Raw genomic sequence first — 22932 nt, forward strand, 5'->3', positions numbered from 1 at the left:
CTTAGTGCTGATAATAACAATAATAATAATAATAATAATAATAATAATAATAATAATAACTATATAACTATGCCAATGACACCTTAAAGCAGTCTCACACCTGCATGCACATACCTGCCCATAAGCTCGAGATCTGCCCGTGTGATTAGATTGCCTATATAATCAGTCTTCGTCTGTAGGTGAATATGCTTTTCCGGCAAGCAGCGTTTGATACCAGCATACAATGCAGGGCAGTAGCCCTTCTCTCTACCAGGATCTGGCTCCTCAATCAACAGGGAATATGCCCGCAGAACCTTTGTGCGGCATTCTGTACAGAACCTGAGAAAACAATTGATGAGTATTAGTAACTGCATTAGTTTATTAAACACTAGTCCCTGACAAAGTGCTGCTTAACATTTGATTACTTCAGCTGTTTACAAAATTTTGAAAGTGATAGGCATTGCCCACATCAATTCAGGCAGGCTAGGAAAAAAATTTACCTTCATAGTCTCAGATGTTAGTGAATTTAGCATGTGTTAAAATGAAGGATTAAATAAGGAACACTTTTTTTTTTTTCTCCAAAGAAATTCTGCTCCAAGATACAGCCCTCCACAGATGATACTGCGCATACCATTTTAAAGATGTGAATTTTGGAAAAAATTTTAAAATTTTTTGGAGCAGTTTTAGATATTTTGTTGGTTTCTTTTCTATTTGAAAGATAATTGCTTTATGAGTACAAAGAAGTCCTCCATTAGGACTTATCTGTCAAAGTTCATTTACTATAGTGTTCTGAATTTTTTCTTAATTTATGGAAAAAAAACTTTTTTTAAAAAATGCAGTCCATAAAATTGATTTTTTTTGTATAGTTATCATCATCATCGGTTTTCTGCTACATTAGCAGGTTGTTTGCCTCTCCATTTTCTCCGATCCATTGTGTATCGGTGCAAGGGGTACCAAATTTGTTATAAAAATGTCAGTAAATTACTCAACGGACATTATTTTTCAGTACAGGTATTTCGTTCATTCCAAGCAGGTATCGATTTGTGACGTCATTGTCCAGACACGAGTTGACTGTAATCTGAATCCGTTTTAGTGAAATAATAATTTCACTCAGGCAATAAAATTTTATTGACTATAAAATACAAGTTCTTGAAGTTTATTCAGAATCGGAAATGCTTAATTAGTAATTTCGTGCCATAATTTATTTGTTTAATACAAAAGTGTTCTGAATTTTGTATGCATAAAAAAAGTGTGAATTTATGTGTGGCTATTACTCTGAGACGAGTTATCACTTAAGAGTGCTAAAAGTGCGTGTGTACAGTTCGCTGACCTATGTGGTGACTTATTTTGTGATCTTGACCCAAATGAAGCGTACATCCAGTTTCATTTAAACTTTACGTGAAATAGAAGCATCACGTTATTACAAAAGAGTCGTTTAGCCCAATGGGGAAAACTGAAACCTATGCACTCAATTTGAAATATGTTACACATCAGTGCGTGATCGATCAGTCCAGTAAATCGCATACAACAGCTGCAAATGCATTTGGACTTAATGCACAAAGTTGGAAATTAATTTTGAGACAAATGCTGATTTTTACAAAAAAATGAAGCGCACGTTTATTCAAAATATAGAGGTCCAGTTTTATTGAGACATGTATCACCTTGTTGATTACGTTGCCTAGCAACACTGTAAAGCAGCTTGATTACTTCATTAGAACGATTGGCGATGTAGTAAGGCCCATTACACACACAAAATGTTACACGAAGTTTGCTGACCACATGAGAGTATGAGTGTGTTTTTCTTTCCATAAATGCCAATAAACCGACAGTTTCAAAAGTCAAATTATTAACTGTTGTGTAACTTCATTGATTGTCCTATACCACTACGGAACTTGCTGTATCGTGTCTCTTCACAAGAGATCTCAAGAAGCCGGGATAAACAAGAAGAAGAAAAAGACTAAAGAAGAGGCATTGGTATATTTGGCACCGCAACTTGGGGCCTGAAAAGGATATTCAGGTACTAACAACTTCAGGCCCAAGGCACGAACTTCGACCCATTGGAAAGGATAAGTACTCACAGCTGCACTATTTGAACTTGAGCTGCAACTACAGGATGACCATAATAGGGATCTCGTCTTCCAAAGAGTCCTTTTACAGACCTCACATTTCTTGATTTGTCTACCATGTACTTTGTTACTGATGGAACATGGTTCAAAAATGTTTTCTTAGAAAATATCTCTGGAATAATAGTTAAAACTTGCACCTTTTCACTGTGGGACGCACAATATTCAACAGCTGAATTGATTTTTGTGAAAAATTCCTGGCAAGAGGTGCAGGAGTGCTTTGGCTCATTTTCTTCTGAAGATGGAATTTCTACTTTGAAGAGTGTTGTCAGTTTTGCTGTAGCGTATTCATCCATAGCTTTAGTAATTTCTCTGCAATTCCTTGGTGCATAGAGCTTATGACTCGACTTCACTGACCACGGTTTCTTAACAGGGCTAACACCTACCTCTGTAATTGACTGATTCAGGTTATTTAATTCTTCCTCTATTGCTGCAAAATCTGCATCATCTGCACCATGGGAGGCTTCACCTTGTTTAGATAATATCATTGTTGTTGTTCTGTGAAAACATTTTGAACACAAAAAGTCGTCACTGGAAACATCTCCATTTTGAAACGGAGTCTTCAAATGAGAACACTTATTCCCACACTGAACGGGGTCTGTTTTTGTTTTTGTCTTATGTATCACTCTTTTATGGACATGCAAATAGTCAGCACACTTCACTCTCCTGTGACCCCAGTCAGAAGACATTTCAAACAGTCCTTTTCACAAAACACACTGCAGCTGTGTCAACTGGAAAATTCCTCACAAAAACACAGAACTAACTGAATGGTCTCAGATTTCTTACAAGCCTCTTCAGTAAACAATTAGCACTGAACAACTACAATACAGAAACCCGCATTGAACAACCACGACAAAGAAACTGACAAGAAACTACAACAGAGTGTAAGAAATATATGCAGCAACGAAAGTGAAAAGAAATAACTGCAACAAAGACAATAGAAATAAACTTTGTAAGAAGTTAATAAGAAACAACTTCAGTGAAGACAACATTATCCTTTGGAAAAAAAAAAAAAAGATTTTTTAAAATAAAACATGTCCAACTTAAAAGTGGAAGCTCTCCTTTACAGAGAATATAGTACTACATGGTGCTAATCAACAACAAAAAATCAAACTTTTCTGGATTGGCATAAAAAATAAAAATATCTTTTCTGTAAGCTGCAAAAAAATTCAAAAGGTGTCAGTAAAAGAACTGAATGATATGTCCAAATGGAGGATACCATTGTAGTCAGAAAGCAACTATCTTTCAAATAAAAAAAACTCTAACAAAGTATATAGAACTGTTACAAAGATAGAGCATTTTAAAAAAAATTCCAAAATTTAAATCTTCAAAATCTTTGGAAGCCTGTATCTCGGGACAGGAAGTTTTTTGGAGATAACAAAAAAATATGTTTCTTACTAACCCCTTTATTTTAACATATGCTAAATTTAAGAACATCCCCTGCCTGAAGTGATACAGGAGGACCGAACCTGTGACGCTGTACACATTGTTCGCCTCTCTGGGTCCAACGTTGTTTTGGAGTTCAACCTTAATGTTAATCTGAAGCAGTTCTCCATTTCCATCGTTCTTCATTTCAGCATAGATTTGGAGCATACTTAATTCTTTTCTTATACCACTCTCTTCAGCTAAATTTTCAGTAGCAATTCATGCCATAAAGGGTGCCAAACCATTCTCACTATTCATTTCTTTATTCCCTTTAGTAGACATTTTATACCACTGGCTAGTTGCTGGACATCTTTATTCCCCACTCTATCAATATATCAGGCCAAAAGTCTCCTGTAACTTCACATTACAAAGATTTCTCATTGTCTACAATTCCAACCCATACAGAGCTGTGCTCCAAACACAGCTTCTCAACAATCTTTATCTGGTCTCGGCAACTACAGTCTGGGACGTTAGCAACTGTTTCTTGTGATTCTTCAGTTTCTCCAGGCATATTTTATGATGAAATAAATCTCGGGTGAACAGCCTGGTATGAGTGTGCATAGGACACAATATTTCAGCAATTGACCCGGTTGCCATCATCAGGTCCGCTGATGTACTGTACCTGATGATAGCAACGTGGTTGATTGCTGAAATATTGTGTCCTATGCACACTCATACCAGGCTGTTCACCCAAGATTTATTTTGTCAACTGTTTTTTGGCGCCACTGGCAGTTTAACATCACTGAATTGGATCATAATTAAAAGATAAATCTACACAAAGATCCTGCTTTGAGGCTCTGTTTACAACACAATTTTAGCTTTTTTAGCCTCTTGACACTTTTTTTCCTTGAATTCTAAGCTTCACAGGGCAGTTAAAATAATTAATTTTCTCAGTCATCATAGCGTGAACATTTTAATAATTGGAAGCCTGTTCATGTAGATTTTGCAATTATAGGCAAGTCTGCAGCAGATTTGACAGTTCCTGCACCTCATTGCCCTTGTTTAGGTTGTAGCTGTTTTTATTAAGAGGACAATGCGCATCTTCTGTACATTTGACAATGAACAACCAATACCAAGGGCTGATAGGTTACCATTTCCCTTAACTGATTTGATTCATTCTGAAGCAACAAAATCCCCCGCGCGCGCGCGCCCCCCACACGCGCCCCCCCCCCTCCTCCCCCCCCCCCCCCCACACACACACATTCTCAGTCACCTTATAGTAGATAAGGATAGGATTTATGTATCACAAAATCAACTGAAAAAATAAATCAGTGAAAATAATCAATTTTTGTAACTATAATGTGATTGGATAGATAAAAAAAATCTACTCACCAAGCAGTGGCAGGAAAACACACAAATAAAAAGTATTAAAGTTTGCAAGTTTTGGGGGCCAGTGGCTCCTTCTTCTGGCAGATGGATTGAAGGGGAAGGAAGATGGGTGAAGGAAAAGGACTGGGGAGGATTAGGAAGAGAGACAGAGTTCGGAAAAGTTATCCACAACCCCAGGTCTGGGGAGACTTACCATATTGCATGAGAAGGAAGGACTGATTGTTGAGGATGGCACCGGTGCTGTACAAAATGACAGTTGCCCCTTTGGTGCCTGTTTCACCACGTGTGAAAATTTGGATTCTTGCCCCCAGACACCAGTTCCTCACAATTCTGCAGGTGGGAACTGGCACTACAACATGTCTTTGGTTCTCACTACACACCTGACCTTAATTTACATTAATTTCTTTGCTCTCATCATTTCTTCACAGTGACTATTCCTTTCTCCACTCCCTTTTAGTTTTCCACCTCTCATTTTCTGACCTATTTTTTTGCTGCAGTCCTCCCACCTCTATCACATACATACAATGCACTTAGCTTTTCAATCTTTTAGTAGTAATCTCTGTCTTGCATATTACCCTGTCTTCCATCTTTTAAGCTCTCAGGTTCTCTCATCCGGTGCAGTCCCCAATAATCAGTCAGTCCTTCTCATCCCATGCAGTAAGTCTCCCTTCTCCCTTGACCTGGGGTTTTGGGTGACTTTGCTGAACTCTACCCCTTTTCCTAAACCTTACGTCTTTTTTCGTAACCACTCTCCCTTCCTCTTCAACTCTTCTGCCACAAGGTGGAGCCAGTGGTTCCTAAAGCTTACAAACTTTAATAATTTTTATATTCGTGTTCTCCTGCTGCTGCCTGGCGAGGGGGGGGGGGGGGGGGGGGGCGAACACACACACACACACACACACACACACACACACACACACACACACACACACACACACACAAAAACTGAATGTGACTTGAGAAATTTTCAAAAATCACAGTTAAATCTAATTAACACAAATCAAGTCCTTGGTTCTCACCACCCACCTAACCTTAATTTACATTAATTTCTTTGCTCTTATCATCTCTTCACAGTTACTATTCATTTCTTCGCTCCCTTTTAGTTTTCCACCTCTCATTTTCTGACCTGTCTCAGCTGCTTCCTTTAAATTTGCTATGGAATCAACAAAAACTTTCATTAAACTGCAGTTTACAACAACAAAATTGCTACGTTTTAGAAAATAACTTGCAACTAATCACTATGGTAGTTAACTAAGGTAACAATTTGGTCATCATTCATGTATTTTATTTCAGAAAGATTCACATCTTCTGAATCATTGTGATGATAAGCATTTATCAAAAACGCAATGAGGTAATGGTCATTTTTCCTAGTTTTTGGTTGTATTTGGCATATTCAGTGTGATAAAACTCTCCTGTCAATTCTTGGGAAGGCATGGTTTGTGTCTACATATCAGAACCCTGAGGAACAATGTTTATGGTTCTAAGGCACTGTATGTAAAAAATTTACATTTAACTTCTAAGAAGGAAATTATGCGGCAACAAAGAACCAAAACTCTGACTGCAGCAACATGCAACACATGGATCAGATTTCAGTATGAGGGTTTAGTTGAAAAAGGATACTCTTCAAGTTCATTAGATTCATTTATCTAACATAATATCCATGCACTCTTTTCTTTATATCACTGCTCCCTAGTGGTAGAAACAGTCAAGTTCGAGTTAACAATCAACGTTCTTCAGCTTTTAATAACTTTTGTCACCAAACAATACTGCAGTGCAGCAGCAGCCACGATGACATGAGTGGTGAAACAGTAAAAGTGGAAAATAACTATACATATGACCCACGAGTCCTCCTCATACAAGCATTTCCCAATTACAGCCAACATTTAATCTAGCGGTAGAACTACAATGCAATAAAAGCTCAGCATGAAGTGCACCACTTCATCCTTCCTTTTCTGGGATGGGCTAGATAAAAATGCTTGAGCTCACTTTTTTGTTCCCCTTGCCCCTCCTACTGTGAGATGGGAATTATTCCATTAGCCCGTACTACCCCATACCCTTACACCTCCCTCTTCAAACAGAAAGGAAGACACACATGCGAAATATTTCTATGATATTGAAAGGCAATCAAGCGTTCTTCTTTTTCATCACTTACTTTTGCAGTAACCTTCACTGACTTAATTCTTGCCTAGAACAAATTAGTTGGCTTATAGAGCAATGGAATACAAATTATTTGTGGAATTATTTTCAGGACAATAACACTGAAACTATAATAAGCCTACAAATCACACCATAAAAAGTCATCAGTCTCACAAAACTTGTACATACCTATGCTTACGTAGATAGCTTTCCAGGGTAACAAGTAATGTCGATGATTCAATAAGCACCACTTCATCCTTGCACTGCGGCTCCATGCAGTCCCACACTTCACGCCATATGCCAGTCATTGTTCGTGGTGTCCTGTGGGATTCCAAAGAATGAAAGTTGCACCGATGGCTCTTCTTTGACCGTGTCTGACTCTCCACCAGATTGCTTAGACGAGCCCTGTCAAACATCAAGTGTACTGCTGAAAGTTTCTTATCACTATTTTTCTTCTCCGTTGAGTACGAGGGTCATGGTGAAATTATGGAAATGATAAAGCCAGCAATATATAACATCTCAAAATGAAACGGAAATGATAAAGCCAGCAAATATGACAGCTCAAAATGAAACCACAATCAAATAATTGTTGCACTTTTAAATTAGTTGAGTCTTGAATGCTGTCTTTCATTCCTGTCCTGACTGGCTGTATATGCTGGGGTCCTTAATAAGATTCGTGCCTAAGCCTGCTTCCCCCTCCCCCCCCCCCCCCCCCCCCCCCCCCCCGCAAACATATCCTTATCTCATTCCAGATAATGGATGTATGCATTCTAAAAGATCGTTTGTACATATGTAGCAGTCTACTGCTGTCCAACATATATTTACTTACATTTTCATCCCCCCCCCCCCCCCCAAAAAAAAACCTTTGTTTGTAAATCACAAAAAAGATAATCTGCAGAACAAGTTAAATATATGACTTCTTGCAGGTATTTTCCCATTTATACAAAACAATAGTGGCAACATTTGATGTTCTCTACTTAAAATTTGTCATTATATAATCCCACTTTTCTGAAGTTAAATTATTGCTAGAGTATTTCCTTTCCTCAAAAACAGACTATCATAATGAAATGCAAGCAAAAAAAGACTACATTACCAATGACTGGCTTTACAAGAAACTTAGATATCCACATACCAGCCTAAGTGCTTCTTCAACTACATTTAAAAGCATCTTTGAGCTGTAAAGATTTAACTATGCAAAAATTAACCACAGTAAAGATAGTTTTCATTGTGGAGCACAGTCCAACATTTGTGACATATAGAAAAAAAATAAAATAAAATAAAAGAAACTCCAAATAATCAGGCACCAGAAATCATAGGGCTAAATAACCAAGAAAGGCAGCACAAATGCTTGCTTTTTCATCAGACAGAGGGCCATTAAATTGGAGGAAACTATATATTCTATACAAGAATTAAACAAAAAAGTCAATCAAGACCACTGGTAAGCTTCTCTCTCTCTCTCTCTCTCTCTTTACATGACTGCTCTTGTTCTCTTATACATTAACCAGAGGTTCCCAAACTTATACTCTGATGAAACACTTTGAGACTCCTGGTACTATGATGGAAAACCTGAGTCATGTCATTATAGTTTTTCGCAGAGCACTCATTAAGTTTCGTGGAACACAGCTGGGGAACCCTGACAAACAATTTGACAGACAAGGTGAGCAGCAAACTGCGACTTTTTGCTGACGACACGGTAGTACACGGTAAGGCATTGTCATTGAGTGACTAGGGATGTACAAAATGACATAAGCAGAATTTCTATTTAATGCCACCTTCTCTAAATGTAGAAAAACATAAGCTAACACAGATGAGTATGGAAAACAATCCGTACTAATCATTAGTTTCTCCAAGTTCCGAGAGCAGCAGCGGTGTTATCCCATGACTGTATATTCAATTAATGAAAGGGGGCTCCAGTTTCTAGTATGTACTTTATTTAATTCCGTAGCCAGTTTCGACCATCACATCCACAGCAAGGTGGATCTGGAAAATGTTCTGTTTTGAAGCAATGTCAATTTATCCTGCAATGTTCAATTACAGTATTAGTGGTGTGTTGATTGACAAAGATATTTCTATTAAATATCTAAGTGTAACACTGTAACATGATATGATGTGCAACGAGCACATCAGGGAGGTTGTAGTGAAGAGAAGTGTAGCTCGTCTATAAACCACATACAGAATACTTGTCCAAGCCATTCTTAAACACTGCTCAAGTGAGGATACCCACCACGTTGGATTAAAGGAAGACATCAAAGTAATTCAGAGGTGTGCTACAATTTTTCCTAGCAGTTGGTTTCAACAACACACAAGTACAATGTAAATTCTTTGTGAATTCAAATGGGACTCCCGGGGGAGAAGATGAAATTTTTCTTTTCATGAAACATTTTTGAGAAAGTTTAGAGAACTGGCATTTGTACTGGCTGTAGAATGATTCTACTAGCACCAACACACATATACTATATGACCCATGAAGACAAGATAAGAGGAATCAGGACTTGTACAGAAGCATATAGACAAGTTACTCCATTTGCTAGTGGGGCATGAAATGGGATGGAATGACTAGCAGTAGTACAAAGGTACCTTCCATTATGCGCCATATGGTAGCTTCGAGAGTACGTACACAGATGCTGAGTTTTAGTTCACTATACCAACCAATCTATCAATCTAGAGCTCCTGATCTGCTGGTACAGTTATTTTAGACGAACGACACGGAACACAATCAGAAATATTTATGCAGTAGCTGTTACCTGCGGCTGCTCTCCCCTCTGCCAAGCTATTCCAATGCTCGCTGCATCAGCATGTGCACTGTTGCTGCTGTGTACTATATCTAGAGGGCAGGAGCGCGCATGCTACCAAAGTAGCTATACATTATACAACGTGTACATTATACAACAAGTAGTGTGAAAGGATAGAATGAGCCCACTGAAGATTGTAAAAAGCATCATATTCATTACTTTTAATGGTATCGTGCAGCACATATCAATCAATATGAAAAAGATCAAAAGTCAAAGAGTAAATAGCTTTGTCCAACGAGTAAATATTTTCCTGTAATTCAACTAATATTCTTCGAATCATTAAGTATCTTCTACTACGCACCTTCTAAAGCAGCATATGTTCTTCCTCAAGGTTCAAGCTATCTCCATACCAAATTTCATCAAAATGGGTTCAGTAGGTTAGTCGTGAAAATGTAACATAGTTACTTTCACATTTATAATATTAGCATGGATAAAACTTTCAACTATATCTTTCTTTACCTGATCCAATTTTGATGAAATAAAGCCTATATGGTGCCCCAGGCACTCAAGTTACCTGCAAAAATGCCAACAAAATTCATCTAGTATTTTCCAAGAAGTCTGTTCAAACATGGCAGTTTTACACATTAGTACTACAGATGTACGTGGGGAGAGGGTCCTGTGCAATTTGATGAAAAGCATGAAACCAATCCAAATTCATGTCTTTAAATATGCCTAAAATCTATAAATAAATTAAGACTCATTGGTGCAGCAATTTGTAAATAAATAAACACTCTAGCATGTAGCAGACTCTAAACCAGTGTATCCATGTAAAGAAGGAAGATTAGGGTTTGACAGCCCATCGTCAATGAGGTTATTACTGTTGGAGCACAAGCTCGGTTTGTTTCGGAAGAATCACCCCAGCATTTGCCTGGAATGATTTAGGGAAATCATGATAAACAAAAATCAGGATGTTCAAATGCAGATTTCAACCATCGCCTCCCAAATCCAAATCTAGTGTGCTAACGACTTCACAACCTTGCTCAGTGCCTATCCATGTAGATTATACCTGGGGGTGTATCATCCTCTCCTTAAATTTCTGCTGCGATTTCTTCATAACACTAATGTTTCTTTTCGCCAATTTTCTTTTGAACTATGTTTTAAATTTCATCTATAGCTAGATCAAGAGAAGACCATGGTTTAATTTAAGAACACATTTTAGCTAAATCCCACTTATAATCTTCTCCGTATTTAGTTATTAATGGATTAGAAATGGAAAATTTCAGAGAAGCAAACAATAATTAAATCACTGAAGACTAAGGACTCTCATAGAGTGCCTAGCAGAATATTAAAGAGCTGTGCTGAACATGTTAGTCCTATATTTAGCCATATTTGTAATTTTTTCCTTTGGGAATAGTCAGTTTCCTGAACGATTAAAGTACTCAGTAGTAAAGCCGCTTTATAAAAGGCAAGAAAGGGATAATGTAGGCAATTTTAGACCTATTTCTATGCCATCAGTGTTTGCTAAAGTTATTGAAAAGGCTCCGTATGTAAGGATAATTGATCATTTTATACCACATGATTTGCTATCAAATGTACAGCTTGGCTTAAGACGTCATTTAACAACTGAAAATGCTACATTCTCTTTTCCCTGTGATGTACTGGATGGGTTAAACAAAAGGTTTTGAGTGCTAGGCATACTTTGTGATTTAACTAAGGCGTTTGATGGTGTTGATCACAAAATATTTCTCCACAAGTTGGACCATTACAGAATACGGGGAGTACCTCGCAATTGGTTCATCTCCTACTTCAGCAACAGACAGCAGAAGGTCATTATTCACAGTGTTGAGAATGGCTGTGATATGGGGTCTGAGTGGGGGTGTCACAGGGATCAGTGTTGGGGCCACTCCTGTTCCTTATTTATATAAATGATATGCCCTCTAGTATTACAGGTAATTCTAAAATATTTATGTTTGCTTGGCAGTAAAGGATGATGTGGGCAACATTGGCTCTGTTTCAAATAATGCAGTTCATGACATAACTTCACTGCCTGTAGAAAATAAACTAAAGCTAAATCACAGTAAGACCCAGTTTTTACAGTTTCTAACACACAATTCAACAAAACCTGAAGTTTTAGTTTCACAGAATGGGCATATGGTTAGTGAAACTGAACACTTGAAATTTCTAGGTGTTCAGATAGATAGTAAACTGTTGTGGAAAGCCCACGTTCAGGATCTCGTTCAAAGACTTCATGCTGCCATTTTTACTATTCGAATGATATCTGAAGTGAATGACCGTTTGACAAGAAAATTAGTCTACTTCGCTTATTTTCATTTGCTTAAGTCATACGCCCCACCCCCACCCCCCCATGAACCTTGCCGTTGGTGGGGAGGCTTGCGTGCCTCAGTGATACAGATGCAACCACAACAGAGGGGTATCTGTTGAGAGGCCAGACAAACATGTGGTTCCTGAAGAGGGGCAGCAGCCTTTTCGGTAGTTGCAGGGGCAACAGTCTGGATAATTGACTGATCTGGCCTTGTAACACTAACCAAAACGGCCTTGCTGTGCTGGTACTGCGAACAGCTGAAAGCAAGGGGAAACTACAGCCGTAATTTTTCCCGAGGGCATGCCGCTTTACTGTATGGTTAAATGATGATGGTGTCCTCTTGGGTAAAATATTCCAGAGGTAAAATAGTCCCCCATTCAGATCTCCGGGCGGGGACTACTCAAGAGGACGTTGTTATCAGGAGAAAGTAAACTGGCGTTCTATGGATCAGAAGATGGAATGTCAGATCCCTTAATCAGGCAGGTAGGTTAGAAAAAATAAAAAGAGAAATGGATAGGTTAACATTAGATATAGTGTGAATTAGTGAAGTTTGGTGGCAGAAGGAACAAGACTTCTGGTCAGGTGAATACAGGGTTATAAATACAAAATCAAATAGGGGTAATGCAGGAGTAGGTTTAATAATGAATAAAAAAAAATAGGAGTGTGGGTAAGCTACTACAAACAACATAGTGAGCGCCTTACTGTGGCCAAGATAGACACGAAGCCCACGCCTACTACAGTAGTACAAGTTTGTATGCCAACTAGCTCTGCAGATGACGAAGAAATCGAAGAAATGTATGATGAGATAAAAGAAATTATGCAGATAGTGAAGGGAGACGCAGGGTGTATACGTGGACAAGGAAAACAAATACCCAGGTTTTTCCCGGAATTCCCGGTTAAAAATACACTTTCTGTGTGAAGTGACAGTATACTCTTCCTCGGCACTGTAAATCTCATCAATCCTTTGAATGTTTATGGTTTTATATACCGACATAGAATTTCCCAGAACTTTAGAAAATGAAACTCAGAGGGGAAAAATACGTTTTGAAAGATCTTTGATGAGCAGCAACACGTACGCTGCATATTTTCGTATTACGAAGGCATAAATCTGAATTCCAACAAACACCGCATGTCACTTTCTGAAGCACTGAAATCGAGATTGCAATGTGCTTCTGTAAGCCAGTCAGCTCATGTCAAGTGATCTCACCACCAGCTGTTGACAGCATAAGACACGTGATGCAGTCAGTCAATAGCAAGATCACTCTTAAGTAGCAAAAACACACAAATAAGGAAAGTTAATGGTTTAAATTAATATACATAGCATTCACATAAGAAGATTAATAAGCTGGAAGAGAAGCTAAGCTTCCACATATAATGTTGATCTTTTTTGCGCATGTTACACTTTAAGATACATCACACAAATGTGCCAGTAAATTTTTAATACTGATGTAAATGTCTGATCTTCTGGGCTCGAAATTCTTCTAAATGGCTGTCCTCAAATAGTTGATTTTTAAATGAGAGTCAAATGCTTCGTGATTTACGAAATTCATCATACATTTTCACACACAGTTCATCTTGCGTAAACAGAAATTTACTTTGAATGTAACGCTTCTCAAACTACCAATCGCAACATTTCCCCGCGACCTGTTAGAAATAGGTTCGTTTCAGCAGTTGCCAGAGAGTGCCAGATAATGGGCGTCACCGCACTTACGCAGCTACGATGATGCAGGAAACCCGATGTTCCTACATTTAGAACATTAAAAGATCTTACATTATGACATGAAAGAAACAAGACATCAGAGGATACTTCAAGAGCATCGGAATTTCGTGAACCATACCAAAATGCATACTTCGGCTTAAAGGGTACATCAGTATGTCCAGATTCGGATGCAAATTTTCTTGGAGTACCAGTACTGTATTATCTCATGTTTGGTTCTTTATTATGGCATAATGCCATATGTGCACTTGAAATGCAGCGAAGAGTTGAAACTAGCCAACAGTGTGAAATTAAACATTTAGTTTCAAATAAATCGACTGCTTCAGCAGAAAAGATTTAATAAAAGCCAAATCTCTTTCGCAAACTTCATTGTTCTGCAAGGCGATTAATGCTTGACTGTCAGAAAGGTGGACATAAAATCTGAAAACAAAAACATATTTTAACCTTCCATAATTATGCGAATGTATTTTAATTCATTTGTTAGCTCCTGGCCACAAATATCCGTTTTGTTTTCATTTAATGTGAGAGCAAAAAACAAGGAGGAAACAACAAAACCACTGAACATAAACACAAGTCACATGGAGACGACCCACCTCCCCACCACAAGTCAGACTGCTCTGTGCATCAGCCCCGGATTTACTATATTTCCAAACTGGGACAATACTAGATAGTGGCACCCAGCCACACTTCTGTAGCCAGAGGCAACTGCACATGCCCAAGAGCCCACCCGCAACTGCTCAAACGAATGTAATTTAAACAGTTGTCGCGTCACGCTCATTGGAGGAAATTTGTTGTTATGAAGCATTGCACAGTCTTTCTAAAGCCTTTGACACACTTTGCTGTTGACAGATGCTCGTCTGAGCACTGTGTTTTGTTGTTGTATATGGCGGATTTGCTTTGCAACGTAAGTTTCATTTCAGTTTTCTTTTTTTCTCTCATTCATGTTTTGTTGCTGCAGAATTATTCTGCAGTAGCGGGATACAGTGGGTTTTCCCCGATTTTCTCCAGGGTGAAAAAATTCCCAGGTTTTTGCCCGATCTCCCGGATGTCCCGGGTCGTATTCAACCTGAAGACGAAAATTTAATAGTCATGGATAACTGGAATTAGATAGTAGGAAAAGGAAGAAAAGGAAACGTAGTAGGTGAATATGGAGGGGGGGTAAGAAATGAAAGAGGAAGCCGCCTGGTAGAATTTTGCACAGAGCATAACTTAATCATAGCTAACACTTGGTTCAAGAATCATAAAAGAAGGTTGTATACATGGAAGAAGCCTGGAGATACTAAAAGGTATCAAATAGATTATATAATCGTACGACAGAGATTTAGGAACCAGGTTTTAAATTGTAAGACATTTCCAAGTGCAGATGTGGACTCTGACCACAATCTATTGGTTATGAACTGTAGATTAAAACTGAAGAAACTGCAAAAAGGTGGGAATTTAAAGAGATGGGACTTGGATAAACTGACTAAACCAGAGGTTGCACAGAGTATCAGGGAGAGCGTAAGAGAACAATTGACAGGAATGGGGGAAAGAAATACAGTAGAAGAAGAATGGGTAGCTTTGAGGGATGAAGTAGTGAAGGCAGCAGAGGATCAAGTAGGTAAAAAGACGAGGGCTAGTAGAAATCCTTGGTTAACAGAAGAGATACTGAATTTAATTGATGAAAGGAGAAAATATAAAAATGCAGTAAATGAAACAGGCAAAAACGAATACAAACATCTCAAAAATGAGATTGACAGGAAGTGCAAAATGGCTAACGAGGGATGGCTAGAGGACAAATGTAAGGACGTAGAGGCTTACCTCACTAGGGGTAAGATAGATACTGCCTACAGGAAAATTAAAGAGACCTTTGGAGAAAAGAGAACCACTTGTATGAATATCAAGAGCTCAGATGGAAACCCAAGCAAAGAAGGGAAAGCAGAAAGGTGGAAGGAGTGTATAGAGGGTCTATACAAGGGCGATGTACTTGAGGATAATATTATGCAAATGGAAGAGGATGTAGATGAAGATGAAATGGGAGATATGATACTGCGTGAAGAGTTTGACAGAGCACAGAAAGATCCGAGTTGAAACAAGGCCCCGGGAGTAGAAAACATTCCATTAGAACTACTGAAAACCTTGGGAGAGCCAGTTCTGACAAAACTCTACCATCTGGTGAGCAAGATGTACGAGACAGGCGAAATACCCTCAGACTTCAAGAAGAATATAATAATTCCAATCCCAAATAAAGCAGGTGTTGACAGATGCCAAAATTACCGAACCATCAGTTTAACAAGTCATGGCCACAAAATACTAACACAAATTCTTTACAGAGGAATGGAAAAACTGGTAGAAGAGTAATATATATACTGTCATTTCTTGTTAACAATATTAGCTTATTCCACAAAATAAGCAGCTTTCACTCAGTTAATACTTGGCAGAAATGAAACCCGCATTTGGATCAGACTTCCTTGACTCTTGTGCAGAAAGGTGTGCAGTATACAGCTGCATCCATTTTCAATAACGTCCACTAGAATTCAAAAATCTTAGCAGTAATCCATATGCTTTCAAATCATAACCGAAGAGTTTCCTCTTGGGTCCCCCCTCCTATTCTGTCGAGGAGTTCCTTGAAAAATTAAGCTTATTCTTGTTGTATTGTTGATTGTGTTTACGTAAACTTATGGCTTGACTTTTTTCGGGTTTATAAACATTTTATTTTTATCTGTTATTACTTATATGTTGTAATTTCATGTACCGACACGTTCCATGACCTTGAGGATTTGCTCCTGAATTTGGTCCTATGAAACTTGACATGTAAATAAATAAATACATAAATCTTCAGTTATACATCAGACGAATTGAAATAGCTTGTTGGGAAAAGAAAGAAATGGACGAAGTTGTTTGTCTTAAGATCTCCTGGCAGTCTTGTAAGCAACAATTCCTAACTTGACCATATAGTATGTTCCATCATTATTCAGGATTTCTATTGTGTTTGTGTGTTTGTTTTTACCTACATACTTATCTGTAGCTCTTACCAGGATTCTTGAGGTGTCTTATGTTTGAAGATGGAAACTTGCTCTTCCAAAATATCTGTTTTGATGTGATAAAAGTTTAAGTTTATTAACATTATTAGTGTTTTTGAGTTGCAGTATTATCTTAAATTTGTAACACCCCTTTTCTGTTTAGTCTGAATATTTTTAATTTTGTGTGTGTGTGTGTGTGTGTGTGTGTGTGTGTGTGTGTGTGCACAAAAGTATTTCCACTTAAGATGCACCACAAAGTTGGAGTGGGTGGCTGTTCAAGTTTTGCTGGTGCCAGAAAGCTTGCTGAAGAAGGTTGTGCAAGAGTTCAGCTAATTATCTCCCTCTTTTACATGCCCTTCTGCTGTTCAATGCCTTTTCTGTTAGGTGAATAGTGACTTATTTTCGTACAGATATTTACACAACAAACAATAAGTTATGTGATGTAGAATGAAGCTGATTGACTGCTAAATACTGCTACCCTTGAGATGGATTACCTATGTCCATGTAACATTGAACACAATAGTTGAGGGGACGCAAGGCGCTCCTTCTTGATTGTCAGAACACCACCTTTTGTAAAAACAAGAGGATCCAAAGCCTCATGTCCTGTTTCCATCAGCTGGCAGAACAACCTCTCGACACTGTAACAGAATGTTCAAAGAGTTTCAGGGGTGTATCAAGAAAATGACACCTAATGGCTACTGCTGCTGATGAATACACTGTACAACAACAACAACATTATACCATAAAATGAACATCACAGCAAAAAATTAAACAAAGCTTACCTTCTGCGACATCCTACACATGGTACAATCTGATTTATGATATGTAACAAATCCTTGCAGTGGACTGTAAATGCACCTGGTATGTCTTTAGGCGAAAGAAAATGGTACTTTGCAACAAATTCTTCCAATGCCTTTCCTCTAACAGGACTGTTATCAAAAATCAGTCCTATGCCATTCAAATCCATCACCATCTGAAATAAGCACAATAGCAAAACATTAAGTATGTTTACAGTGAAGGGTTTCAAAGGGCAACATTCTGATGCAAGTATGGCACCCATGAAAATGTCTGGAATGAAAAATTATTTCCCCAGAAACTATCTGAACATATTAAAGAACAAGATGTCCCATAAAAATACTGAAACAGATGTCAACCAAGAGGAGATAACCAAGGTGGAAACTCATGGCAGTTCTGAGGCGGATGACGAGATAGTTGTGAGATTTCTCAAAAATCGTTCTGAGTACACTTGCTACTAGTCAGTATCCATTACATGTTTTGCTTTGCTTCAAACTGGTACTGAATTGATACATCTATCTGTTTGAATGCGAGTTCTGTTTGTATCTTCCTTTTTCTTGGGAAGTGTTGGGAAGGGGGACGCAGAGGAAAAGAGCTGTCCTTACACCATATGCATTTGACATTTGCTATTATAGGCATAATCCGTATAACTTCAAGCAGTGGGGTTACCTCCATGCTATTGAATTTAGCGTATGTTAAAGAAACACAATTTTTTTTTGTTTTCTCCAATAAAATTCCTGCCCCGAGATACAGGCCTCCAAAGATGACTCTGCGAACACCATTTTGAAGATGCAAATTTCAGAATTTTTTTTTAAATGTATCTTTCTAACAGTTCTACATAGAATGAGATTTTCACCCTGCAGCGGAGTGTGCGCTGATATGAAACTTCCTGGCAGATTAAAACTGTGTGCCCGACCGAGACTCGAACTCGGGACCTTTGCCTTTCGCGGGCAAGTGCTCTACCAACTGAGCTACCGAAGCACGACTCACGCCCGGTCTCACAGCTTTACTTCTGCCCCGCGAAAGGCAAAGGTCCCGAGTTCGAGTCTCGGTCGGGCACACAGTTTTAATCTGCCAGGAAGTTTCAGTTCTAGATACTTTGTTAGAGTTTTTTTTATTTATTTGAAAGATAATTGCTTTCTGATACAACGGTATCCTCCATTTGGACATATCTGTCAAAGTTCTCTTACTATCACATTTTGAATTATTTTTTTGTAGTTTACAGAAGAAAAAAAATTTTTTCCAAAAATGACAATCCAGAAAAGTTAGATTTTTTTTCTGTTGATCATTACCATGTAATACTATATCCTCTGTAAAGGAGAGCTTCCACATTTAAGTTGGACATGTTTTATTTTAAAAAATCTTTTTTTTTAACTTTTAAGTATAATGTATGTCTTCACTGAACTTGTTTCTCACTAACTTCTTTGTTACAAAGTTTATTTCTATTGTCTTTGTTGCAGTTATTTCTTTTCACTTTCATTGCTGCATATATATCTTACACTCTGTTGTAGTTTCTTGTCAGTTTCTTTGTCAGGGTTGTTCACTGCAGGTTTCTGTACTGTAGTTGTTAATTGCTAATTGTTTACTGAAGAGGCTTGTAAGAAATCTGAGACCATTCAGTTAGTTCTGTGTTTTTGTGAGGAATTTTCCAGTTGACACAGCTGCAGTGTGTTTTGTGAAAAGGACTGTTTGAAATGTCTTCTGACTGGGGTCACAGGAGAGTGAAGTGTGCTGACTATTTGCATGTCCATAAAAAGAGTGATACATAAGACAAAAACAAAAACAGACCCCGTTCAGTGTGGGAATAAGTGTTCTCATTTGAAGACTCTGTTTCAAAATGGAGATGTTTCCAGTGACGACTTTTTGTGTTCAAAATGTTTTCACAGAACAACAACAATGATATTATCTGAACAAGGTGAAGCCTCCCATGGTGCAGATGATGCAGATTTTGCATCAATAGAGGAAGAATTAAATAACCTGAATCAGTCAATTACAGAGGTAGGTGTTAGTCCTGTTAAGAAACCGTGGTCAGTGAAGTCGAGTCATAAGCTCTATGCATCAAGTAAGTGCAGAGAAATTACTAAAGCTATGGATGAATACGCTACAGCAAAACTGATCACACTCTTAAATGTAGAAATTCCATCTTCAGATGAAAATGCGCCATTCATTTACTTCCGGTACAATGGACGTGGAAGAATTATGGGCAAATTTTAAACACATTGTAAATCACGCATTGGAGAAGCATGTGCCGAAAAAGTGGGTTACGGATGGAAGAGACCCACCGTTGTTTAACAGCGCAATTCGGAGAATGCTCAGGCAGCAAAGACGGTTGCACTCGCGGTACAAGAAAGATCGGGAGAATGAGGACAGGCAAAAGTTAGTAGAGATTCGTGCTCCTGTAAAAAGAGCAATGCGCGAAGCATACAACCACTACCACCGTCATACCTTAGCAAAATATCTTGCTGAAAACCCAAGGAAATTCTGGTCTTACGTAAAATCGGTGAGCGGGTCAAAGGCTTCCATCCAGTCACTCACTGATCAGTCTGGCCTGGCAACGGAAGACAGCAAAACGAAAGCTGAAATTTTAAATTTAGCATTTGAGAAATCTTTCACGCAGGAGGATCGTACAAACATACCGCCGTTTGAGTCGGATTGAGGGAGGACATACACTCCTGGAAATGGAAAAAAGAACACATTGACACCGGTGTGTCAGACCCACCATACTTGCTCCAGACACTGCGAGAGGGCTGTACAAGCAATGATCACACGCACGGCACAGCAGACACACCAGGAACCGCGGTGTTGGCCGTCGAATGGCGCTAGCTGCGCAGCATTTGTGCACCGCCGCCGTCAGTGTCAGCCAGTTTGCCGTGGCATACGGAGCTCCATCGCAGTCTTTAACACTGGTAGCATGCCGCGACAGCGTGGACGTGAACCGTATGTGCAGTTGACGGACTTTGAGCGAGGGCGTATAGTGGGCATGCGGGAGGCCGGGTGGACGTACCGCCGAATTGCTCAACACGTGGGGCGTGAGGTCTCCACAGTACATCGATGTTGTCGCCAGTGGTCGGCGGAAGGTGCACGTGCCCGTCGACCTGGGACCGGACCGCAGCGACGCACGGATGCACGCCAAGACCGTAGGATCCTACGCAGTGCCGTAGGGGACCGCACCGCCACTTCCCAGCAAATTAGGGACACTGTTGCTCCTGGGGTATCGGCGAGGACCATTCGCAACCGTCTCCATGAAGCTGGGCTACGGTCCCGCACACCGTTAGGCCGTCATCCGCTCACGCCCCAACATCGTGCAGCCCGCCTCCAGTGGTGTCGCGACAGGCGTGAATGGAGGGACGAATGGAGACGTGTCGTCTTCAGCGATGAGAGTCGCTTCTGCCTTGGTGCCAATGATGGTCGTATGCGTGTTTGGCGCCGTGCAGGTGAGCGCCACAATCAGGACTGCATACGACCGAGGCACACAGGGCCAACACCCGGCATCATGGTGTGGGGAGCGATCTCCTACACTGGCCGTACACCACTGGTGATCGTCGAGGGGACACTAAATAGTGCACAGTACATCCAAACCGTCATCGAACCCATCGTTCTACCATTCCTAGACCGGCAAGGGAACTTGCTGTTCCAACAGGACAATGCACTTCCGCATGTATCCCGTGCCACCCAACGTGCTCTAGAAGGTGTAAGTCAACTACCCTGGCCAGCAAGATCTCCGAATCTGTCCCCCACTGAGCATGTTTGGGACTGGATGAAGCGTCGTCTCACGCGGTCTGCACGTCCAGCACGAACGCTGGTCCAACTGAGGCGCCAGGTGGAAATGGCATGGCAAGCCGTTCCACAGGACTACATCCAGCATCTCTACGATCGTCTCCATGGGAGAATAGCAGCCTGCATTGCTGCGAAAGGTGGATATACACTGTACTAGTGCCGACATTGTGCATGCTCTGTTGCCTGTGGTTCTGTCAGTGTGATCATGTGATGTATCTGACCCCAGGAATGTGTCAATAAAGTTTCCCCTTCCTGGGACAATGAATTCACGGTGTTCTTATTTCAATTTCCAGGAGTGTAGAAGCAATTCAGAGGTGGGCTGCTAGATTTGTTACTGGTAGGTTTGATCATCATGCGAGTGTTACGGAAATGCTTCAGGAACTCGGGTGGAAGTCTCTGGAGGAAAGGAGGTGTTCTTTTCGTGAATCACTACTGAGGAAATTTAGAGGATCAGCATTTGAGGCTGACTGCAGTACAATTTTACTGCCACCAACTTATATTTCACGGAAAGACCACAAAGATAAGATAAGAGAGATTAGGCATATAGGCAGTCATTTTTCCCTCGTTCTGTTTGGGAGTGGAACAGGGAGAGAAGATGCTAGTTGTGGTACGAGGTACCCTCTGCCACGCACCATATGGTGGATTGCGGAGTATGTACGTACATGTAGACCAGATCCCTATTATGGTCATTCTGTAGAAGCAGCTCTAGTTGAAATAGTGCAGTCATTTTATCTGGAAGATAAATGGGACTGTTCTCACCAGAGTGCCAACAAAAAAGACACTGCAACTGTAACAGTTGAAGGTCAAAAAGTTGTGAAAGTGAAGAGGTACATGATTCACAGAATTAAAGAAACTTTTGCAAAAAGAGCAACAAGAGAAGTTCAGATATTGGAAGATCAAAATTTTATGCACTGCGACCGAAGTGGGTAGTTCCTCACCCACCTAGAGATGTCTGTTTATGTGTGTACTGCGCAAATTAAGAATTGTGTGTGGTAACTTTGAAGAACTTACTGGAGCATGTGACATATGACACCTTAGTTTGGTGTGTAAAGTCATTAGTAGTCTGTGATGTATAGAGAGAGACTTGTTTGTTTCAAGAATGTGGTGACTGTTATGGAAAGGGAGGACTGTCTTTACAGACACTTGGCCTGGAAGTCATAGCAGATAACTCTGCAGAAATTACATATGCAACATGGGAGGAAAATAAACTAATTAAGAAAACTGTTGTAGCAGTGAAAAGTTGTGTACAGGCTGAAGAACTATGTTTAGTGCTTCACTGCGATTTTGCTGAGAACTGGTCCATAGTTCTCCCACAAGAAGTACAAGGGTATCATTTTGGAACCATTTAAAATGCTTGAAAAATGAGTCTCTTACTCATCTTTCAAAACTAAAATTATGTTAAATAAGGCTAGGTTTTGATGTTTATGAGCCTGTTATGTAAAAATGTGGCAATAAAACAGATTTTACGTACGGCAAACATTTCAATTGTTTACAAAACCTGTTCAACCTAAAAGTGGAAGCTCTACTTTTCAGGGAACGTAAATCTGCAGGGTGTTACAAAAAGGTACGGCCAAACTTTCAGGAAACAGCATTG

The 22932-nt window shown here is 39.5% G+C and overlaps 1 protein-coding gene across 1 annotated transcript in view; it reads right to left on the reverse strand.

Annotated features, from left to right (window-relative positions):
* The window catches only part of LOC124550727 (gametogenetin-binding protein 2-like), a 122888-nt gene that overhangs the window by 89205 nt on the left and 10751 nt on the right, over window positions 1-22932 (reverse strand). The window contains exons 2-5 of the mRNA XM_047125450.1: window positions 17549-17739; window positions 17261-17404; window positions 7182-7397; window positions 115-318 (exon numbers count right to left, since the gene is read on the reverse strand). Of these exons, the coding sequence (XP_046981406.1) occupies window positions 115-318; window positions 7182-7397; window positions 17261-17404; window positions 17549-17739 (755 nt within the window). The remainder of the gene's footprint in view (window positions 1-114; window positions 319-7181; window positions 7398-17260; window positions 17405-17548; window positions 17740-22932) is intronic.

This window comes from Schistocerca americana, chromosome 1 (genome assembly GCF_021461395.2).
Source record: "Schistocerca americana isolate TAMUIC-IGC-003095 chromosome 1, iqSchAmer2.1, whole genome shotgun sequence".
Taxonomy (NCBI): Eukaryota; Metazoa; Arthropoda; class Insecta; order Orthoptera; family Acrididae; genus Schistocerca; species Schistocerca americana.